Source organism: Candoia aspera, chromosome 11 (genome assembly GCF_035149785.1).
Source record: "Candoia aspera isolate rCanAsp1 chromosome 11, rCanAsp1.hap2, whole genome shotgun sequence".
Taxonomy (NCBI): domain Eukaryota; kingdom Metazoa; phylum Chordata; class Lepidosauria; order Squamata; family Boidae; genus Candoia; species Candoia aspera.
In genome coordinates, this window is record NC_086163.1 from 13,373,885 (window position 1) to 13,397,316 (window position 23,432).

Sequence of the window (23,432 nt, forward strand, 5' to 3'; positions counted from 1 at the left end):
CAGGCCAGGGAATTACAAAAGACATGGGTGCAAGTCTCTCATAATCATATACAGAGGCTGTAACTACATCAATTGGCTTGTGGATCTTGTCCATGGACCGCCAAAGGGACCCACAACTCTCGATCTGACTTGGGGCAAGTACGGTATGGACACCGCCACAGTATGTGATAATCAGCTCCTTCTACAGATGATGCCCACCTGGGTTCCCACAAACTCACTTGCCCACAATGACATGAAGCTGATGCTGGACCTCAGAATGCACACTGGCTGTGATGGTTGATGCCATTTGGTCAGTTGCACTCTGGAAGGAGTTGACCATCTGCCGGAGCTGGCCCAGCAAAGTGTCCCGGGCTTCTTGCTCTCGTGCCTTCTTATTCTTTAAGTGAGTCTCCAACTGCAAAATATCTATGAGAGAGGATTCACGAATGTTCAGCGGTATGACCGAAGCCTATTTTCTCATGTCCTCCATTTCCCTGTGCTGCTTCCCTTCATCTTTACTTCCAATCCCTGGTAATATGTCTTCACTCACCAAAACATTGTGCCATTTTTCAAACTGTGCCACAAGGCATAGGAAGTTCATGAATTTACATGAACCTCATCAAATGTCTTGCCTGGATTTCTGCTGTGGATTTTCCGTTCGTGCAAAAATGTGCAATCTAGAGATGTCTGAGACATTGGCCAAAGTACTGGTAATCTCCTTTGATGGACATTTTACCTGAAAATTCTGTAGTTTCCACCAATCCCAGAGGAGAGGGCAATCACAGAGAAAATGCACCCTATTCAAAATCTCATGGGAATCCCATTCAAGAACACTGTTTTTGATCTTGCTCAACAAGATTAACCACGATCTGTAAAGCCAAGATGAACAAAAAAACTCTTCTGAAACTTTCAAAAGAGTCTCCTGAAAATTGTTCCAAATGGAAGAGATTTCCATCGAGCTCTTCATGAGAATGCGTTCAGTCATGGCCAGCTGGATACTTCCATCAGCAGGGTAGCTGACTGTCACAGACACATGGCCTCCCAGTACAGAAGTTCTACTGTTAGACCCTAACGCCGATGTCCCCCACCACAAAAGCTGTTCAACTGCCATTCGCTTCACACCCTTTTGTAGACCATTACTCATATTTCCTGAATTGGGAGCAAACAGCAGGGAAACAGAAGGGCAACAAACAGGACGTACATTCTTGTGTGCCTTGCTTGAAGGTGTCGTTGATCTGCTGAAACATAGACTGGCAGCTCTTCTCAAAAGCAGGTAGAACTATACTCTGAAATGCCTCCCGAAATGCTGTCTGCATGGGCACCTGCAAGGTGTCGGTGGCTGCCCGGGCAATGGTGTCGGTAAGGTTCTGGAAACCAATGAGACAGAAATCCCAGAGGATGAGCAAAATGATCTGCATGCAAAAGAGGTCACTGAAGAAGCGGCACCTAGTCTCTTTGGCTGAAGTAGTAATGCTAATACTCTACGGCTGGCAGTAGCTTCAGACTAAATGGGTAGCTAACCCGAACAGAAGCAGCAGCACAGAATGTGCTCCTACATGCTCCAAAACAGGTCCCTTCCATAGCACTGATGGAGAGAAATGTTGCTCTTGGGAGTGTCTCACCTTCGATTTCACCAGTTTGGCAACGTTCTCCTTCAGTGTCCCTTCGATGGCTGTCAACTTGTTTGCAATAGTGTTACTCAGCTGTCCAGTGATGGGATCCAAGCTCTTAGATACACCTGGTTAACAAAAGAGACCAAGAGACCAAATCCTTTCTGTCAGGAGTAACTACGTAAGAAAGCCTGCAGGGGAGCACTCCCTGAAAAACAGAGGGAAGGCAACAAATACACCTCCAGGTACTAGAGTGCCCCTTCCAGAGTTTTACTGTAATCTTTGAAACATTATCCTCCAAATAACTCAGGACCCAGTTCCTTGAGAGAAATAACCTAAGGGTTGCAGCACTTCCACTTCAGTGTGATCTCCACAGAGGATGTTTTGCAAGCAGTTCATCATCTACTGTGCAAGACTTACACGGGGGAACTGTCTTCTTCATCTCCTCACGGATGGTCCTCTCCAGCCGATTGCAGGCAGCCGTAGAAAGGGACTGGGACAGATGTTGGGAGAGGTGCTCTTGCAGTTGCCCACTGCGCTGCTGTCCCTCAGCCAGAGCCTGTTCCAGCCTCCGCTCTGAGACGAAGAGTTAAGGAACGTGGAAAGGAAAGGGTGCACAGGCTATGTGCAGAGGTCCCAAAGATCAGGCTCAGATCTGGCAAGACTTCAGATATACAACTTAGTAAGGTTTGACGAGGCTCATATGGGGCTTAAGGCTCTCAGACACAAGATAGGGCATGGCTAACTAATAATTTTTAGTATATACTAGGAAGAAACCATTAAGCAGTTCTTTGCCCTCTAGCAACATGAAGGTGCAATTCCCTATTCTGACACTTTTTTCTTTTCAGAGCCAGCATGATGTAACGGACCAGAAGTTGGGAGACCCTGCCTAGGTGTTCTCACCAAAGAAAAGTGAGCTGGGATGATGCTAGAGAGAAGGTTTCTCAACCAGCGTCCTGTAGACCCCTAGGGTTCTGCAAGAGGTCACTAGGGATTCCCTGGGAGATCATGATTTATTTAAAAAATTATTTCAAATTTGGGCAACTTCGCATTAAAGAGGTTTCACTCTTTATTTCTAGTTGAAGAACACTGTTAATGCATATATACAGTCCTACCCATGAAAAAAATAAAATAATTTTGTAACTTCTGGCCTATATTTGAGCCTGAATGTGCAGGGGTTCCCTGAGGCCTGAAAAATATTTCAAGGGTTCCTCCAGGGTCAAAAGGTTGAGAAAGGCAGGTGTAGAAACATGAAAGACCACCAGAACCCAAGCCCACTACCATGATCACAAAACTCAGTGCCGAATGGGACAAATTCTGGCCAGAGAAGGGCCCATCCAGCCTCTTCTGGGGAGGATACGCTCCTGCTCCTGCTGGGAGTCGATCACCCGCTCAATGTGGCCCATAAGTGAGCTCTGCACAGCATCCAGATGATCTGCGATCCTTTGCATCAGTTCCATCTGATTTTGTCTCAGTTCGGCAATCTCCCTCTGCTGGGTCCTGAGCAGAGACATCAGCTCATCCTGGTATTCAGGAGCACCCTAGAGGGAGAAGGCACAAGATAAGCATCAGCATGCTGTGACTTTCAGTGGAACTTGCTGTTTTATTTCAGAGAAAACCAACTGAGTTCGTCGTTCTGCTGGAGAACAAACTGGACTCACTTACAGTGAACAGCCCTGTTTGGGAGAATAGCAGAAAATATTTATAAATGATGCATATGAAGAAGCATTTGGGAAGAAACATCTATTTTAATTAGTGGCTGTTGCCTCAGGATCAGAAGAACTGCATGGAATTTCCATGTTCCAATTTGCCTCCTTAATATGGATTTCCAATTTATTTATTGTCCTACTTAAATACATCAGTGGAGCTATGCTTGGTTCAGGCTAGACCTGGGAGCAATAATTTCAAAGGGCTTACTTTCTCCTGATAGAAAGTTTTAAGCATGTGAACAGATCACCTCTCAAAGTAACTATGCCAGGTTTTAAATTCCCAAGTCAATCTTGGATATGGGTGCAAATGATCCATAAAAATCCAGGGACAGGACCTTAACAATTGATATCATAACACAACTTATTAAAGCATAAAGGGACATGGGCTAGAGATGCCCTTCATCTTCTTTTCACCTTGTTAATTTTATCCCTCAGTTCCAAACCTCTGCAATTCTGGAGGAGGAGGAGGAAGGAACAGGAAGGTGTTTCTTATGGGGAAGAGAAACTGCAAAAAAAATAAAAAGCTTGCACTAACCTGCTGATCAAAGGACCTTGGGGACTGTGTCGCATCCCTAGAACTGAAGAAAAGGTGTTAGTGATGCACTGTACATGTTGAAACAAGTATCATTACAACTTCAGTGTAGATGGCACTTCCCTAAGTCGAAAATAACAGTTTCAATATTGTCTCCTGATAATTTCTCGCCCCAATAACTGAGTCAAGGACCTGTTTTCCCAACACCATGAAATAGAAGGACAACAACAACAAATGGAAGTTCGTAAGTAAAAAGTCCAAGGACAAATTCCTAGCCTAACAAAAATAGCAGTCTTTTCCAATTTGGTGCCTGCCCTGGTGAGTGATGGTACAACTCTTGGTATAAAGATGCAAGGAGGCTGACATTTTAAAATAGGTTGAACTGTAATGGTGGGCTTGGATATCATTTTTGAGAGAGAGAGAGAGAGAGAGGGAGGGAGAGAGAGGGAGGGAGGGAGGGAGGGAGGAAACTAGCTAGTCTTAAATGTTTCCTAGTATTAAGTACATGTTATTCCTGTTTTAATGTTTTGAGCTCATGGCAGAACTGTAATTCCAACAGAAGACTTTCTGGTTGGCAATGCCACCTTTTGGCCACTGTGCTCTGTAAGCAAGGCAGTGAATGGTGACACCCCTGGTGAAAGAGGGTATAGATGTTTTGATTGTGAGCCTAAAAATCTTAAGAAAATGTTGTGTGTGCGCGCATAAGTGTATGCATATGTTTATATCCATCCATCTGTCTGTCTTAGATTGGTTGCTAATGGAATGTCACTGTTTCCAACCATTTAAAAAATACACCAACCTGTCGTCTTTCTTCCCCTTCCTCTTCAGCTTTGGGGAGGCTCGAGGAGAAACTTTGGCCTTCCAGTCTTTCACTGGCAGCCGCTGGGCAGTCACTTTGGTCGTGAACCCACCCGAAGTGGAAGCCAAGCTCGCAACTTCATCATCATGATCGCTGCAGAGGGAAGAGAACGGGAAGTCAGCTTGCCAGAAGTCCCAGCAGTCTCAGATCAGCTCAGCAGTGGAATAAGGTGGCAATCATTTAGGGTGAAATGCCTCCCAAAGAAACAGCTGACAGAACTATTTTCCCTAACATGGCACCCTCTGGGTGAGTTTAAAAAGTCCAGAGTACTATTCGAACCTGTATGGAGGACATCAGGTTAGGGGAAGTGGTTATCAATATCTCCAGGGGCAGCACAGGTAGCTCCATTTTTCACCAAGAGAGCATGGCATCAAAGAAGCCTTAAAGTCATTTTTAGGATTTGGGTTCCTACCGTTATGGATACTGACAATTCAATCAATTTTCAGATGAATGAATTCAGGGCACTCTCCATCTAAATCCCAGTACCTTCACTTTGTATTTCCGTATTTCTCTGACCGTTATCAGTTTGCAAATGAATACCTATGCAGTCTCAGATAGGAGCGTGTGAATATATAATTTGGAGATTCGACCCAGTCAAATTTCTGAATCGGATTTCCAGATGTCAAGTCAAACTGATGGTTCGATGGGGACATCGCAGAGAATTGGATCAATTTCCTATACTGAATTTCAATTCCAACTCAAATGAGCTATCCAAATCAAATTTTGCCTGATTTGCTGACTTTTCATCTTGCGCAAGAACCTTTAAAATGCTAGAACAGTCCTCTGAGAACTAAAGCCCAGGTCTCCATTTCTTAAGATGCTGGGGAAGAAAACGGACCGTGTCCAGACAATTGTATTCAATATTCCTGGGATTTCATACCAGGTACCACTTTCCCCAAATTCATCTGTTTTGCTGTGCTAGAAGTTTCAAGCGCGGAAGAGAGAATGCACGCAGCCCATACCTCTGCTCAGCGCTCGCATCTTGGCTGTCATGCTGCAGCAGGCGGTAGCTGTGCCTGTGGCAAGAGCTCTTATGCTTCTCTTCCACTTCATTCCTGGGGCTGCATGGAAAAAAAATCAGGGGAGGCAAGTTGCATCAAAGCCACATGTATTCTGCTTTATAGATTCATGCTCCAAGAGTTAAGCACTTGGGCACACAACAGCCCCTGGAGCTTTCCTTTCTGCCTAAATTGCTCTACAGGATTCCAATTTTATTTCAGGCAAGTCTGTGGGCTCATCCCAAACACAGTCCTTAGAAGCATATCTCGGACCAGTGTTTTTCAACCCTGGCAACTTGAAGATGTCTGGACTTCATCTCCCAAGTCTCGATTTCTTAATGCTGGCTGGGGAATTCTGGGAGTTGAAGTCCAGACTTCTTAAAGTTGCCAAGGTTGAGAAGCACTGTCTCAGACAATGGGCTGTTTAAAGATCTGGGAGAAAGAGGCAAAGTTGCTCTCAATTGGCAGTCACAATACAGGAAGTACAGGAAGATGGAGGGGCCCCAGGCCAGGACTGGGCATATGCTTTCCACCAGAAGAGTCACAGATTAGCTCCCTGCCATCTCCAAAGGGGGAAAATAACTGGGTAGATTGGCAAAGACCTCTCTGCCCCCAGGAGAGCCATTCCATTTCCCTGTATCCTGACTAGCAGGGTAGATGGACAAGGGTCTGATATGTTATCACTTCTTTCCTTATTTAAAGCATTTGTAGTCCTGGAATAGCTTTCATCATAATTCAATCCACATAGTCCTGCTCTCAGGATGTGGCACAGAAACAAAAGATGATGAGCAGGGGAAAAGGAAAACATGGTAATCATGCCCCTGTTCTTAAGTTTAATCGTCCCTCTGATTTTTCTATGATGAATGCCTGCGTTCTTACACAGAGAAGAGGGCTGAATGTTCAAGTGTTCTTTTTATTTTAGGGCAACCACAAGAACCAAGTAAGTGACGGTCAAGATGGGGCATCCTCAACCCAGGGAAGAGGGACGGAGGCTGGGGTTACCTGTCTGCCATGCTGTTCCTGGTCTCCCGGGTGATGTCAGGAGCAGCTGGCCAGGGCTGACTCGCCCCGCTGTCCAACGCCACGTTTTCCTGAGGTAAGGCTGTCTCCAGCAGCGAAGGAGTGGTCAACATGTCCACCTCATTGGGGGCCATGTCCAAGGAGTGATGGCTCGGCTCTGAGCTGTGACGGTTCCGTGGAGAGAGCAGGTGCAGGGCTGAGGCGGCAGAAGCCATGCTGTCTGTGTGATGGCTGGAGTCCAGAATTTCCACAGGGAGGCCGGAAGGGGCTGCACCAAAGCTGCGCTGCAGGGTCTCGGAGGCAATTTCAGGGATGTCCTGGGACATGGCGGTGGAGGCCGAGGAAATGACGTCTGGAGAGCGCTCACGCGTTGGGGAGGACTGGGGCACCACCAGAGGCTCCACTTCCTCCTGCTCCAGAGCCAGAGGAGGGTTCCCTGGGGAAACCTTGGGAGGAAATGCAAAGAAGATGTCAGCCCTCCCAGGTAAACCAGACAGTTAACACGACAAGATGAGCTAATTCTGCTTTATCGTAAGGCTACATTAACAGAATCCTGCAAATCTGAAAGGAAAAATCTCCCGCCCTCCCTATTTATCCCTTGAGTGGTCAGGGTGGGTCTTTCCTAAGTTTCTTCTTTAGACCGTTACCCTCTCACGGACTCCCTTTCCTTTTATCTGATCGTTCCCTAGGTAGCATCTCTTCCCTTTCTCCTCCAAGGTCACTCTCACATTCCATCACAGAAGTTGATCCTCTTGTAGCAAGCTACTCCTCCTTCCAGGATCCTAGGAAGTTAATCCCAACATCTCCTGCCTACTTTCCCCTTTCCATCACTATGCCTGGATGATAATGATGATGGCTGAGTTCACAAAATGTAGGAGGGGGGACCTGTATCCTCGGAACAGTACATACAGTATATAGCTAATACAGGAAAAAGGACTTGAAAGATCTGAATAGACTAATTGTGTAACTACAGTCTAACTCTGTCTTTTTTAAATTTTATGATCATTCCACATTTTCATCACAGTGTTCAGGATAGTCTCTGTGGTTCCCGGATATTATTCTCACAATAATTCAGCAATGAAGGCTCATGAAAGACTGAGTTTCACAGCTGAGCAAGAATCAGAACTCAGGTCGTCATGGTCACCATACAACACCTCAACCTGGAATTTCCCAATCTGGGGGGAGGCTATATTCAGCCACAAAAATCTATCAAAGGCCATGCTGTCTGGTGTGTGTGTGTGTTATAATTTAGAAGGCAGCGGATTGGGAAGAGCAGGACTCATCCGTCCACTGCACTGGTTCTATTGCACAGTGACTATTGTTCTTAGGAAAGATTTCCCCACAAAGTGATGTGAAGGAACTGGCAGCCAATTGCATACAGAGGCAAAAAAATGGCCCGACGAGAGAATTCTAGGACTGACAGACCCATCCTTGAGACGATGTCATCTTGTGGGAACCAGGAGGTGTGCCTTCTCAGTGGTGGTTCATCCTTTGGCATGATCTCCCCTCTGACACACACACGCGGCTGGCTCCAACTCTGCAGGCCTTTACAAGTTGGGCAGCCATATAAATGCAATCAATCAATCAGGATCTATCTCCCTCCCACCCCAGTTCCTACAGTTTAGTTCTTAACTAGTCCACATAGCAAATTTGATTTTTTAATGTATACACAATGAATGCCTGCTTAAAAACCAACAGTTAAGTTAAAAAGTGCAGGGGAAGCAAGGTTATTGCTTTGGAAATCAGCATGGCAGACAGCTTGGACAAGCAAAGGAGTGGATGTTGCATGGAGGCTGTGGGGAGAGTCGAGAAGAATCACTATGGACTTGAGGAGAATCTACCTTACCGGGATGGGGACCTTTGTGGTCAGTTTGTCAGGAAGGCCAGGGAGCAGGACAGAATGATTCCGTGGGCTTGCCTGTAGACTCCCACTGCTGCCACTCAGCGTAAGACTGGCATCGAGCTGCATCTTTGGGCTTAGCGACATGTCCTCAGATGGCCTGTGGCAGAGAGAAAGAGGAAGACCAGAGTTAACAGAAAGGACACTTCCACCTCCTCCCATCAGAAACAACCTAGAAACAGGGTTCTCAGCTCTGCCCAGGCCAAGGGCCAATTCTGGTGTTTTGTAGCATGCTAAGCATTGCACTCCACAAAAACAGAGGACAGAGGCAAGACAAACATCATACCTGACCATTTCACTTGTCTTTGCATTTACTTTCAGTCAAATATAGCTAATAATTTGTTTTCAAGTCTTGTATTGAATAATCACTACTTGATAACCACTTCTGTAGAATTCTAGGGACTATATCAGAGACTTTCTGGAACTACATGCAAACCCACAGCCCCAGCTTCTGCATGCCTGCACTCAGGAGTTTCTGCAGCGTATTGTTAAAAAAGTCAAGATGGTGGCCATGATCCTGTGATCAAAGTTCCACCTGTTTTTTATGCCCATGTGCAACACACCCAACAAACAGGTGGAGTTTCAATTGCATCACTGTGGCTGTCATCTTGACGTCCGGACCATACCCTTCAGAAACCCTCCCTGCACTACTTGCTTAAGAAAGGTGCTCTGCTCACTATGTGAGAGAGAGAGAGACAGAATGTGAATGAACGAACGAGTTAGGAAAGATCCATAAAAGGTGATAGTATCTTCCCACAAGCCATTTTATCTGTGCAAGAAACAGGACTGCTGATGGAGTAACTGCTGATGCTGTCTAACGCTTGATCTTACAATCAGCATGTGTCACCTTCAGTTAGTAAATACAACATAGAATACAATAGTCCCAAAGTCCTACGAATGCAACACACCACTGAACTGTGCTCGGTCCTCTTTCTTGATCCAGGTTATAGTCGACATTCAACCCACGACTGGGCCTTACCTGGGAAGGGGGGGCTCGCTGACTGAAGGACTGCTCATGGTGGTCACAGCCGTGAGGGAACTAATGCTACTTCCGGGGGACCCTGTGATCTGGTACAGACAACAGAGCGTGTTATTTGGATGCAACGTGTGGGGGATCAATCACACTAAACTATATCTTTGTATTGTATTTAGCAATAACAGGATGTAAAGATTTGGGTGCTGTCTAAAATAATTTAGTCGGCTTAAGGGATACTGTGCTTTGTGTCTGCTTTCTGACTTCCTTTCTGACTCATGAACTCCAGTTAGCGCTAGAAGCAGACATGAATTAGTGCTGGCTTTGAAAATCAAAATGCATTTATCCCAGTAGGATTTGAAGCAAACCAGAATTTTCTCTCTTGAGCACAAGCTAATTCACTCTTCAAAAAGCTTCTTAAATAACAAACTTAGAAGTACAATGCCATCCAAAGAAGCTTCCCATTGCCCAACGGGGCTCCTCCATGCCCTCAACGGCTTCTTCTCTTTTAACCTTTAGTGTCTAGGAAATAATTGATGAAACCTGAATATAATTTTGATTGGGTTCTGATGGCTGCATGATGATATGCATTGTTAGTTATGGAAAAGCATACATCTAAACCAACTTACTACAGTCTGATTAGCAGAAGCTATTATTTTTATGTTTGTTTAAAATAAAAAAAAAATGTTTTGACTACTTATCCCCAGAAATTATTACTTGCAAACTGTCTACCCATAACTGCTGTTTAAACCTTTTTAATACTTGGAAAGTACATCCAAATAGCTTATTTTTCTGAAAGGAAAAGAGATATACTAGAAAGTATTAATAGCTTAATAAAGACCATAAATAGCCTTTAGCAAATGGGGAACAGCCTCCCTGGTGGGATTTCTACCTGCACTCTGATAAACCCAAAAATCCATTTATTCATACAGAATACTAGGCAATGCCAAGTCCTATAGTTTGCACTGATGAAGGTGGTGAGGAAACCTGGCCACCAGTCCGGCCAGGAGGAAGACCAGATGCCCCTTCTGATCTTTCTGATCTGAAAGAGATACCTGCTGCAAAGATGTGCTGGGAGTCATGAATGCGTCTGGGGTCATAAGCTTGGGTTTGGTGTCATTAGATGGTGGGAGGAAGTCCACAGGAACGGACAGTTCCGAAATGCGTCGCAAGTCAGGCTGTGAGCCATGGATGGATCCCTTCTCAGAGCCGCGCCCTTCCATGCCTAGGTCGGCCAGGTGATCAGGGAATGCTTCAGAACACAAAGGTACAGATTAACACAAAGGTGTGCAAAGAGGGAAAGAAACGGTGGGGCTTAGGCAATAAGCATGAATAAGGCAACAGAGTTGAGAGGAGTCACGGCAAACTACCTATCCTGAAGATTTGGCAAACAGAAAGAACTCACACATATCCAACACATATCCATGATTAGAAACACAGTCTCCTTCCTCAACCATCCCCTCTATAACCAACCAAAAAATGCAGCAATATGTGTTATTATGGCAAAGGTTTTGGGATATTTTACAATCATATTTTGTACTGATCGTATTGTAATAGCGTATTTATTAGTAAACTAGTGAATATTGGTAAGTATAAAATATAAGGTAGATTTTTTTCCTTTTCTTTCTTAGTTTGTACGTTTAGTTAGCTGGGGTTGTCCTCTTTTTAAAATTTTTAAAGTTTTTGTTAAAGATTATGTTGTTAATTGTGTATGTATATTTTTTTTAGAAAAATACAGGGCGGGAGGGAGGGAGGGAGGGAGGGAGAACGATCCCCTCCATAAAACCAAACTTGGAACCCAAGTTTATAAAAAGTACATATGCACAAATTTGGCTAATTTATTCCAGTCACTGAATTTCAGATTTTTTTTTTTAGATTGGTAAAGTCATTTATAAACAGCAAACAAGAAACAAAGGAAGAAATCTCTTACAGGCTCTGCCCAGAATTTGTCTGGAAAAAAGAGAGAGAGAAAACTCACCAAAGTCTTCGCGGGAGCCATGGGGAGGGCCAGGAGCAACTGTATCTGGACTGTGGAGAGGCTGGAACCTTATCTGTACGTCCTGAAGCGCCCTGCAACATTTATGCAGATTGCTTCCGGTTACACACTTCACCTGGCCTCACCGAGGCACTTCCTCCACTTAAATTCGCCTTGCACAAAGCCAGTGATGCCCTCACATCAGCACCTCTAACTTTCATTTCAGGGAGCGTGGAGGCCGTGACAAAATGAGAGGGCAGATGCTGAAAATACTTACTTGGTGTGGACACAGAAGAGTTTGATCAGCACCCCTGCTGCTGATCCCGTAGCACCAGAACCTTGAGGGCCTTCTGAAAAGGAAGAAGCGAAGGGAGGAAAATTACTCATCCCGTCTTGTCAACGCCAGCACCAGCCAAAGCCGCAAAAGGATAGGAGAATCTCCCAGACTCTAAACCAGTGTTTTTCAACCTTAGCCATTTTAAAATGTGTGGACTTCAACTTCCAGAATTCCCCAGCCAGCCACACAATTCTGGGAGTTGAAGTTCACACATCTTAAAATGGCTAAGGTTAAGAAACACTGCTCTAAACTCAAATAGAAGCAGTTTATGAACCTTGATTTTTTTTTTAGCTCAAGAGCCATGCAAGCCTTTGCATGGAAAGCAGTAACACTTACAAAGATAAAAATTTTCCTGTTCTTCCCTGAGCAAGCTAGAAAGCTTGGAACGTGAGACAATGGCTGGGCTCTGATGCCAGGCCAAGTCGTATCTTCTGCTAACTGCTGCTTGGAATACTATGGCTTGGGTTTCTAGACAGACACACACACACACACACACACACACACTGTATATACACATACACACAGTATATATAAACTGTGAAACAATGATGACACCATGGTTTATCAATTCACACATTCCTTTGAAAGAAAAAAGACAAAGGAAGCGGAGGGACATGACAGAAGTCAATCAAATGATAAGCCGTGTGAAGGAACTTGGGAGGGAACATGCTGCTCTTCCTCTCTCAAAATGCTAAACACCATTCAAAATGACCCAGACATTGAGAAATTCAGGATTATAAAAGCAAGTTTAGCTTCACACAGTGCAGCCTTTGCCACTGGAAGATGGACAATTTAAAGCAGAGATTAGGCCAACCCATGGAGGATGAGGCTATCCATGGCAATGACCTACAAAGACTATGCGAGAAGCCACTTAAAACCGGCTGCTGGAGAACACGTGCAGAGGGTGAGCTGCTTCTCAGCATCTGCTTGGCCAAACATGCAAACAGAACACTGGATGAGAGAGCCTCTGCGCTGATCACACCCAACTCTTGTTCTGGGCTGCTCCATCTCACGGAAGAGGCATCCATCGTTACTTACCAGCACTGATGCCATCACTCTCCTCTTCTGCTGACAGGACCTCTGTGTGCCTCAGTCGGCAGCGGGTGACCATTTGGATGCCAAAGCTCAGGACCGGGTGAGTCAACAGGAACTCTGAGATGGAGCTGAAGTAAGCCTTGCCCTCTTCTTGGTTCTGGACAAGTTCCATCACATACAAGACCTGGGAAAGATAATCTGTGGCATCAGGGATGTCAGGCTCAGCCCAAGAATGACAAGGAATCGATCCAGCCAAACTTCAGTTCTTCATTTGCTCACACCATATAGACAGATTCTTACCAGACTAAAGCTACTCTACCTAACCTAAAGGGAAATAACCTGGGAAAGCTCTAGTGTGGGGCTATTCTGAACCTCTTAGGCTTTCCACATTCAGTTTCTGGACTGTGTTTTCTCTTATCTTGCTCTCCTCCTTGGAATGTGCTCCCTCCTTCCTGAGAACCAGCAGTGTTACTGAAATCCACCACAAGCATCAGGATACAGAGCGAAGAACCACGCTGAGATCAGAAGTTTTAGCTCTAGTGTTTATTGTTCTGCTCTACAATACAAAATCTGCTAAACTGAGAAAGCACCAGCAATTCCTACCAGAAAAGCTCAGAAGACTAAGGTGGTTCCTTTCTGGATCTCTTGATAGGGAGGCAAAGAGAATCAGTACTGCACGTGTATTTTTCCCCCTGGAGAGGGCCCCCCTCTCCTTCATCAGCAATGTCCAGAACAAGAAGAGGCTGCAAGAGCAGGCATGCTCCCACCTTGGCTCAGGAAACAGGTAAAGCCCAGCGGAACAGGAGAAAGGTCAATTATTCTCCTCACTCCAGCTGGGTGGGCAATTAGAACCAGCACAAAAAGTTTGCCCCTCATGCAGGGAGTAGTGTCTGTTCTGTGGAATAGATCCGGATGGCCCTGATTCTGCTCGCCTTTCGCAAGGCACTAAGGATCCTTCAGGCATTCGGGCTGGGAGGTTAAGCAAACTCTGCTGATTGGTTTTATTGCTGTTTTTCTCTGCTGTAAGTGGGAATGTTTCTGTCTCTTTGTTACACTGATCACTGGTTTAATTTTACTGTTTTGGTTTTAACTGCAACAGTATCCTGCCCAGTCACTGCTATGAGACAGATGGCCACAAAAGCCATTTAGATAAATACATCATACTCTAAAAGGTGAATCTATTTGATCAGGGTTAAATTTTATATGTTGTACTATCTGGTAGTTATTAATGGGTTTTCTTTCTTGATCAGGAGTATATGACAAGGCTTTAAGGATTTGTCTATAAGTGAAGAGAGTTTTCTTTTGTTTTATTTTTTAGAGAAAAGGATAAGTTGGATCATAAAATAGATTTTTTTAAATTAAGGTTAAAATGTGTATGCTTACTCTGGTAGCTTTTAATACATCTTTGCTAATTAGGATCAAATGATGATTTTCTTGTAGTTTTATTATTAAGAAGGGATGTGATATGGGAAGAAGAGATTTTTTTTCTTTTTTCTTACTAGAGAAGGTGTTAACTGACTGAAATTGTTTATACATGTCGGGAGGGGGGGTGTCATCCTTTATATATCTTCTTTTTTCTTTTCTCTATTTCTTTGTATTTCTTTTTCTTTTCTTTTTATATTTTCTTAGTTTGTATTACTTTTTTATCTTCGTATATGCAAAACATTAATAAAACTATCATAAACAAACAAACAAACAAATACATCATACAAATAAATAAATAAAGAACCACCTACAGGAGTTATTTAATCAAGTCGCTACCACCAGTTCCAGATGGACATTCAATACATTAACAGAAGGCAGGAAGTCTGCCCTGCCTAATCTACCACAGTAGAAACACAACAGAGGTCTTTGTATCCCACACCCATCTGTTCTGCAGGATTTGAATGCCTACCTTTCTTTGCACATCACTCAAAATCAGGTACTCAGCTGAGAGATCCAGGCAGGCCTTCAGACTGGGAGGGATGCTCACAGAGCTAAATATATCTGGAGAAAACCTGAAATTGACAGTGAGAAGACAAGAATGGTCATGACCCACTTAGAGTAGGTGGGTGTTTTTCCTGGAAATCTGACTCTCTCCCCTTAAATCAGTGTTTCTCAACCTTGGCTGCTTTAAGCTGTGTCAACTTCAACTCCTAGAACTCCCCAGGTGGCATGGCTGGCTGGGGAATTCTGGGAGTTGAAGTCCACACAGCTTAATGTGGACACAGTTGAGAAACGCAGCCCTAAATAAAGGAATGTTAGCTACAGGAACACTTACTGAATAGTCTGTAGACAGGTCCATGAGACGGTGCACCACATTTTCAGTTCTTGATTCTGGTCTGCTCCAGTGATGAGAAACCTCCAAAAAGGAACCCTGCAGAAATGAATGGATGAAAAGAAAATGTTTGTTGAACTCCTGACAATTTCCCTGAGAATCTGAACAGGCACATTTTCAAGCATTTCAGCTGAAATCTTTTCTCTTGCATGCATGATAAAACTCTCTACTTTAAAAAAATCTGCTGGATTCTTCTAAGTAGTCCAGTATTTTTGATGGTTCAAAACACAGCATTTTAGAAAGTCAGGCGCATTACGCTATGTGACTATTGCACAGTCACTGTACATTTGTACCTAATGGATGGATGAGAATTCCAGCAGAGACGATGGAAGAAGCCTGTATCTGCTGGGAGATATTAACATTTCTTGGGTAGGACTACTCCTCTGCTTATCCCTTTCCTGCAAAGAAGTGGAGTGGAACAGTGGCGGAAAGGGGTCATGTTTTAAGGATGGGAAATCAGCCTCTGCTTCATGCCTTCAACTGGTCCCAATGTTTCAAAGTCTTAGCTAAAAGAAATCACTTAATAAGAACGAAGAACCTTGATGAAGGATGGGCAACCCAAACAATCATCTTAAATTCAAAAACATTCTGGGCTTTTGACCAGAACAGACTGTCTTTTCCCCAGCAGATCATTGAGGAATGAGAGAAAAGGAAGGGATATTATAAAGTGAAGGAAATAAGAGAGTACCAGAAAAGAAAGAGAGGGAGAGTAGCAAGAGAAAGGAGGAAAGGGAGGTATATTAAACTTAAGCTCTGACTGCCTACAGAAAGAAAGTATGGCTTGCAACAGGAAGAAAACTCCTCCTCCACCCCCTCCCCCAGTTGATTAATACTGTCATTCATGATTTTAGCTAGCTTTGCAGTAAAGCTTGGGAATACTGAAAGGCCTTTCCTGCAACTGGGAATCTTGGATACTCCAGGAAGATGTGTTCAACAGTTTTGAAAAAGGGGAGAAACCCTGCAAGGCATAAGCATGGGTGGAGACTTCCTGGGAAAGAAACGATCGTCGTTCATTTAGCTTGAGATAGTCCATCCCCGGCTGCTTTTAGCAGCCCCAGAGTTGTTAATTACAGAGAGAAAGGACCTCTTCCATCAAGTACCCACCTAGAGGTAAAACACACAGAATCAATGGGACACACTACACCAGAGAGTCAATAATGCTCTGTCACAACTCACTTTTGAGGGTCCTGCTCTTTTTCTAGAGCACAGAACCTCTTGATGAGAATGCAAGGTGGGTGCAGCTACTGTATTTTCTTCTACTGGCCAGTGTGCTTCCCTGTGAAGGTGGGCCCTTACCCCTTGCAAACCAGGATCATCACTTACTCTGGATCTTGTTTCTTATGGTTGTCGCAGAAGAGCAAACAGGACAGAGGTCTGCCCTCATGAGGTTTCCATTCATGGAGGCACCTACAGAAGAAATAAAAGAAACCGTGGCAATGTTCACACATCGTTCCAAGCCCCAGTTTGTTTTAACCATGCATTCCTGAAGAAGATATAATGGCTGTGTTCACAGTATCTATTAAGCTGTAATCCATGGTTTATAAACTACAATGGCTAGGTTCACCCATCACACTAAGGGAATTCCAATCAAGCCACTTCTTGGCTTAGTGTGATGTGAAAACTTAGCAGGTGATTGACAAGTCAACTTTTTAATAGTTGTAGTAATGAAATGGTTTCTACAACCCAGGGAAAGTTTCGGACACATCTCATACTTCTCTATTTCTGAAATTACCGTGGCTCATCTTGTCCTTCTATGTAAATCTGCCAGAATTTGACATAGCCATCGTGGCTTGCTGTAGCCAAGACAGTTCCATCAGGAGAGAGTGCTCCCTCACTCAGGCACTATAAAAGAACAGGGGATAAAAATAAAGAGCTTATCTTTAACCAAGTGGTGCAGTGTAATTGAAATATGATAATGAACATCTTTCTGCTAGTCTGGCTGGGGGTGGGGCAGGGCTATTTTTTAATAGTATCTATTCTGATAACTTTTGGTAGATCCATTTGTTCATAAAAGCCAGGCATCCTGGCTGAAGAAGCCATAATGTTCCTACAGGCGGCAAGTTTGTGCCTCATTTTGGACAAGCAGTTAAACAAATTAGGAAGTGGAAACTAATTTATTTATTTATTTTCTATCCCACCTTTATTATTTTTATAAATAACTCAAGGCGGCGAACATAACTAATACTCCTTCCTCCTCCTCTTTTCCCCACAACCACCCTGTGAGGTGAGTGTGGCTGAGAGGGAGTGACTGGCCCAAGGTCACCCAGCTGGCTTTCATGTCTGAGGCAGAACTAGAACTCACAGTCTCCTGGTTTCTAGCCCGTTGCTTTAACCACTAGACCAAACTGGAAACTATCATATGATATCAAGATCCAGAATTACAATGAAGTACCAGAAAACCCATGACCTGTTGGGTCATCGTTTCAGAGATATTTCCTTACCAGATTCCTCAATGCCTTCGAAAATGGCAGAGCTTCTAATGTACTGGAAAAGTTCTTAAAAATTCAGGAAGATGTATCTGCCTTGAAAGTAGCCCATGTTGAACTGTATAGCACAGTCAAACATCAGGAGTTGACCACAGGAAATGTTTTATGACATTTTGTATTATGTCAGAAAATGTTTTATGGTAATTTTTATGTCACAAAATGTTTGATACAATTTGCCAAATTTCTATTCCACAGGAGTCATGGGTCCCAGATTTTGGACGCATTCTGTAAGTTAGCCCATCTGAAGTCCCTTGGTTCAAAAACTGTTGTCCTACAATGCACCATTTCTCCCATTTAACCGTTACAAACACAAGAATTTTAGTAGTATACAGATACCCAAAGGATCCAGGAGTCAAAAGCTAAGAAGAACCTGATTTAAAACTGATTGAGGACATTGGTCCTGGATTATTAGAGGAACTTCACCAAAATCCTGAGTTTAGATTTAATGAAAAGCTCTTCATTGCTTATTTTCCGACTCACAACTCATTCATACTGGCTTATTGTTATATGCAAACACCACACATAACCCCAAAAGAACTTCTTGCTCTTAGTGTCATCAGCCATCTGAATGAAGGCCAAGATGAATTCTTGAGGTTCCTGAATTAAGACACACAGAACAGATAGCTGCAATTCCTAGCTCAGAAATTATAACAAGGCATATCCCCCTACACCAAGAGAATGGCTCAATGTTTACCGTGCTATGACCTTTCACCACAATATAGCCTTCTTTGATGTTGGTTACTTCCACTGGCCATGAACTATGGTTGGCTCTGATTATATCAAGGTCCCAGACTTCAGCCTGCAACACCAAGGAAAAAAGTGAGCAAAAAGAACATGCTAAGGCTCTGTTAGGAATCACCCCATTGCTTGTTTACTCTACATTTACTGACTTCTCTCAAGTTCTCTACTTTCCCTGATCTGGTGTCTTCTGAAAATACTGGACTACAACTCCTACCATCCCCTCTCCAAACAGCCACCGTAAACTGCATTTGCCCAAGAAACAACCATGGACCCGAAAAGGTAATTGTAATGGCTGATGGGAACCTCAGACCATTGGTACCCTAATAAAGCCTTTGGCCTTGTTACAAACTAGAATGAACAGACTCTAGGTATCACCATACTATAGTAAAAGACCGGGGGGTGGGGGTGGGAAGAGAGGAAAGTCATGATATACATTGCGTATACTATATTATTCAGTGCTTGCTTAGCACACAGAGGGCAAACATTAGCCTTATGTGATTCACCTAGTTTTAATACAGCCTCCTCAGCCAACCAGCTAAGGCATGTGAGGAATAATGCCTTAAGAAACTTGAACATCTAAAGAGGGATCAGGGTGACTATGCAGACAGATTGTTCTCATGTCTGAGTGTCAGGCAGAACTCATGGCTCTTTCATACCACAATCCATTATGATTCCCCTCTTTCATTTCAGAAGAAAAAAAACCTTTATTTGTTGTTCTCATTATACAAATGGGATTATGAAGGGATTCCATTTTCCTTCTGCCCATCGTTGCTCTATAATTTCAGAAAAAATGACAATCCAAGGCCTCTAAAGACTGGTCTTCTATGCCCTATGAATGATCCACTCTTATATCCTTTATAGCATTGCCTCATCCCTTCTGCCCGTTATTTGGGAAAAACGATCTAGCAGTGTGATGCAAGTAATACCATCATAATACTTAGTTTAGCATTTATATTTATACTGCACTTTCTTTGTCCCTTATACAACTCAAGGCAGCAAATTCCGAGTCACTCTCCTATCCAGCCACAGGGAACGTTTGGATGCAACAATAACTTGAGAGAGAGAATCGCTAAGAATTTGATCTTATCATTCATGCACTGCTTGCTCTCTTCTACATGGCTCCTCCTCCCAGGAAACAGCTATATTAGCCAGTAGATAGAAATGAGAAAGCAAAAAGCTTCCTGCCGCATCTGAAGCTGGACACTGGCTTGTCATTCTCTTATCACTCCAGAAGAAGTCGCCGCTCTCCAAGTCTGGTCTCTGGACTGCTAGTGCAATGACTCACTAGAGAGCTTGCTTCAGAGATGAATGGACCCCTTTGCTTCCTCTTGAGCTCTTCCTCTTCCCTTAGTGGGAAGAGCCACTTGAGTGAGAATATACCAGCACTGCTGCTCACAAAGTAGCAGTGACAATTCCCTGGACTGCTGTTACCCAAACTATTTCCTGCATGGCTTTCTTGCTGAACCCTATGCCACTGAGATCATGTTCTTGGAACTATTCCAATCATTGCTTTAAAAAACAACTTTATGCTAAGTAGCAATAAAGCACCATTTCCAAGAGGGAGAAGGAAAGCCAGAGATGCTTACTCTATCTTCATGCAACAACGCCAGAGTCTGACTGCCTTCTTCGCAGCTGTCCTCATTCTCATCAGGAATGAAGGGACACCAAATTATCCTTCGAAAGCTGTTCAGAGGAGTCCCATCTGGTCGTTTGATGTTCACCAAGATCTCTTCTCTGGTCACCCAAGTTAAGGAAGAGCATCATCATTCCCCTTTACAAAAGCCTCCCAGAAGCTTAATCTGAAAAGTTTTCTGATCTATCTCAGATGTGTTGGAAATAAATACACTGTTCAATGAGCATCTGATTCTACGCAATGCCCTTTTCTCATCTTTTAACAATAATGGCAAAAAGCCTACTTCCACTTCTAATAATCCCCACAAACATAAAACGGTGGTTGAGCTAGTAGATTATTAAACCATCACACTGTTGGTTTAGTGCACTGTGTGAACCTAGTCACTGTGGTTTACAAACCATGGTTCATTCCTTAGTAGTATGTGTGAATTAGGCTACTGAGGATTGTGCAACAGTTAAAACAAACAATGGCTTAGCAATGCATAGTTTTTAGCACTGGTTTCTAAAGTGGGTAGGGGAGCTCCATTTTTCCTATCTTGTTTTTAAAAAAATTGACAACTGTCATTATAATACAGTTGAGTTCTCCTTTTTATAGCATACAGTATTTATATTTCTCAGTTTGATAAATGTATCGATTATCTTCATTTTTAGCAAGCTTTGACAAAGTGTGGATTATAGAAGGGTAAAGCAACATTAGATCCTTAAGATAATTTAAGGACGGAGTCACAAATAGAACAGCTAATAACAAGACAAATTCTTAACATGAAGACTAGAATGTAAGAGTCTCTAAGCTAGTTAAAATATCATAATCTTGGCTGATTAAATCATAGTTGGTTAAATCAATGAGTTTTATTTACAATTTTTATTTGTGAGGTTAATATGCCATCTTTCCTCCAGAAACTCAAGGTAGTATATTCAGCATTCCCTCCAACATTGTTTTCTCCAGTTTTCCCAAAACAATGCTGTGGTGTAGGCAGATAAACTGCACAACAGACCAACCCGTATATCTACCAGTATTATGACCCTCTGCCATCATGCTTAGCCTTGAGGTAAGATACTGGATTTTTCCATTCTCCATAGTCAGACACCAGACAAACAGGTTGCCAGCTTCATCTAGGCAGGCCAACTGGTTGGAGTTGAGGTGAGCAAAAGCCAGGTCTGCCACACCGCCAGTGAAGCCTTTCAAAAGAGTCCGCTCAGCTGTGCTGACACTCAGGACCCGCACCATGGCAGAGCCGCTGCTGGCACCTGGAGATAAAAGGGCAAAACATACCTAGTCAAGAAGGCTGGAAGACTTCCTTCTATTGTAGAGGTGGAACAAGGTCCAGCACAGGCCACTGGACAAAACTAAGATGCAAAAGAAGCCCAACCTGAAACATCAAAATGGACAGTAGGAGGATGGAGATGTCTCACCTCTAATAGCATAGGCCAGATAGGCATTTGAGACAGCAATGAGGTTGCCATAGTAATACTTCTGCTCCCAGTCATACCTGGCCACTGGCTGGATTTTGACCTGGCAGGGAAAAAGAAGACAAATAACAGGTATACTACAGGAATCAATTCAACGCTTAACAAAAAGGAGTATTGCACCTATTAAAGAAGACCATCTTGGGATGCTCTGAGACAGCAAGCTGCAAAGGTGAGGAGGAGATGGCTACTGTTTAGTCTGTAATATGAGGAAAGCTCAGAGCAGTGTGAAAAAGAAGCAAACTTGGGCAGGTTTACCTTGTCAAATCATTATTTCTGAACTCCTGGATACTTTAAAAGGTATCTCAGCAACAAAGGGGAATCAGGAATGGTATGAAGAAGGAAAGAAAATGGTCTACTGCATATAAAGATGTTAGACAACACTTAACAAAACTTTTGCTCCTTAATGAGACATAAATAACTAGCTGACAATACTTGAAATTACAACTGCACACAGACAGATTGACAAAGTGGATAATATAAGTGAGCAATTTTAAGGGACTTTGTTAAAACAAATTGACTGATTGCCAGAAAAATACATGAAGGCAGATTTAAAGGGCCATCATTAATTTAGGATTGCAAAAGATTTTAACATTCTTTTGGGTTTCATCCAAATACCATCTAATGCATAGGGTTTTCCCACTCCTTCCGTCACAGATACAGGTAGTCCTCGACTTACGACTGTTTATTTAATGACAGCCTTGGAAAAAGTGCTTTTTAGCCTGCACTCGCACTTACGACCGTCGTACCATCCCTGCAGTCACGTGATTGCAATTCAGGCACTTGGCAACCGGCCCGCATTTAGGACTGGTTGCAGCATCCTGTGGTCATGTGATTGTGATCTGCAAACTTTTTTTGCTGGTTTCCAGCAAAAAATGTCAATTGGGGAAGCTGGATTCGCTTAACAACCATCATAAAAATGGTTGTAAAATCAGGTCTGGTCACATGATGAGTCGACTTATGACCGCAATGCCTTACGATGGAATTCTGGTCCCAACTGTGGTTGTAAGTGGAGGACTACCTGTATTCCTAAAGGGAGGGGTCTCTCAAGAAAGGCCTGGATTGAAAATGAAGGGGGTGGGGGAAAATACTGCAAATCTCCCATGCATTAACTGAAGTGTCTTCCAATTGATCTAGGTCTCTTTGGATCACAACCAGCCTATGTATCAAGCATATATCTCAAGCATGATGTCTGAACTTGTATCCAATATAAAATCTGCATCTGCCAATTCTCAATTTTTTCATATATTTTTTTCTATTATACCAACAGGACAGGTATGAGCTTGTCATCAGCAGGTTTGAAAGAGGGGAGTTATGCCCTAATAAGAAGGATCCTTCTGTTTTTACCTTATTGCTTCCTCTTGCTTTACTGGTGATGCTGGAGTCACTGCTGGCCACTATTTCAACATCTTTAGCAACGATCACCATACAGGTGGAATTATCATCTCCAGAGAGGCAGCTAAAAGGTAGCCAGGGGCAGGCAGTAGAGAGAAGAAAAGAAGTCAATCCCCAAGGACATTAAGGATGGATAACTTTTTCTGTGAGTTGTTCGAAGAATCAGGACTGTGCCCACAATACACACAAAATCAAGCAGATGACATTGTTATTGTGTGGTAGAATTTCCAAAAATGTATTTCCAGATCCAGATGAGTTTTGAATAAAAATGTTGCCCATAAATGAAAATAACCCAGACAAAGAACAATATGAACCAAGAACAGCAAGCCTCATCTGACTGTGACTACTCTTTACAACACAGATTTGTTCTGTATTCTTCTAAATCAGCCTTCCCAACCTGGTGTCCCTCCAGATATGTTGGACTTCTACTCTCCAGCCAACATGGCAATTGAAGTTCATTTGAAAAA

General features: G+C 43.3%; 1 protein-coding gene across 3 annotated transcripts in view; it reads right to left on the bottom strand.

Moving 5' to 3' along the window:
• Nucleotides 1–23,432, bottom strand: part of EDC4 (enhancer of mRNA decapping 4) — a 33,662-nt gene that overhangs the window by 3,593 nt on the left and 6,637 nt on the right. For 2 of the 3 annotated variants that reach the window (XM_063313168.1, XM_063313167.1), the window contains exons 3-26: nucleotides 22,918–23,029; nucleotides 21,517–21,616; nucleotides 21,162–21,351; nucleotides 20,058–20,205; nucleotides 18,425–18,529; nucleotides 16,977–17,086; nucleotides 16,568–16,651; nucleotides 15,188–15,283; nucleotides 14,822–14,924; nucleotides 12,931–13,111; nucleotides 11,833–11,905; nucleotides 11,559–11,650; nucleotides 10,636–10,832; nucleotides 9,587–9,675; nucleotides 8,554–8,707; nucleotides 6,690–7,153; nucleotides 5,652–5,750; nucleotides 4,630–4,782; nucleotides 3,834–3,876; nucleotides 2,950–3,130; nucleotides 2,010–2,165; nucleotides 1,602–1,717; nucleotides 1,181–1,346; nucleotides 219–405 (exon numbers count right to left, since the gene is read on the bottom strand). In XM_063313168.1, coding sequence (XP_063169238.1) covers nucleotides 219–405; nucleotides 1,181–1,346; nucleotides 1,602–1,717; nucleotides 2,010–2,165; nucleotides 2,950–3,130; nucleotides 3,834–3,876; nucleotides 4,630–4,782; nucleotides 5,652–5,750; nucleotides 6,690–7,153; nucleotides 8,554–8,707; nucleotides 9,587–9,675; nucleotides 10,636–10,832; nucleotides 11,559–11,650; nucleotides 11,833–11,905; nucleotides 12,931–13,111; nucleotides 14,822–14,924; nucleotides 15,188–15,283; nucleotides 16,568–16,651; nucleotides 16,977–17,086; nucleotides 18,425–18,529; nucleotides 20,058–20,205; nucleotides 21,162–21,351; nucleotides 21,517–21,616; nucleotides 22,918–23,029 — 3,399 coding nt within the window. Of the gene's footprint in view, nucleotides 1–198; nucleotides 406–1,180; nucleotides 1,347–1,601; nucleotides 1,718–2,009; nucleotides 2,166–2,949; nucleotides 3,131–3,833; nucleotides 3,877–4,629; nucleotides 4,783–5,651; nucleotides 5,751–6,689; nucleotides 7,154–8,553; nucleotides 8,708–9,586; nucleotides 9,676–10,635; nucleotides 10,833–11,558; nucleotides 11,651–11,832; nucleotides 11,906–12,930; nucleotides 13,112–14,821; nucleotides 14,925–15,187; nucleotides 15,284–16,567; nucleotides 16,652–16,976; nucleotides 17,087–18,424; nucleotides 18,530–20,057; nucleotides 20,206–21,161; nucleotides 21,352–21,516; nucleotides 21,617–22,917; nucleotides 23,030–23,432 lie in introns of all 3 variants that reach the window. The other variant, XM_063313169.1, reaches the window with a different exon arrangement.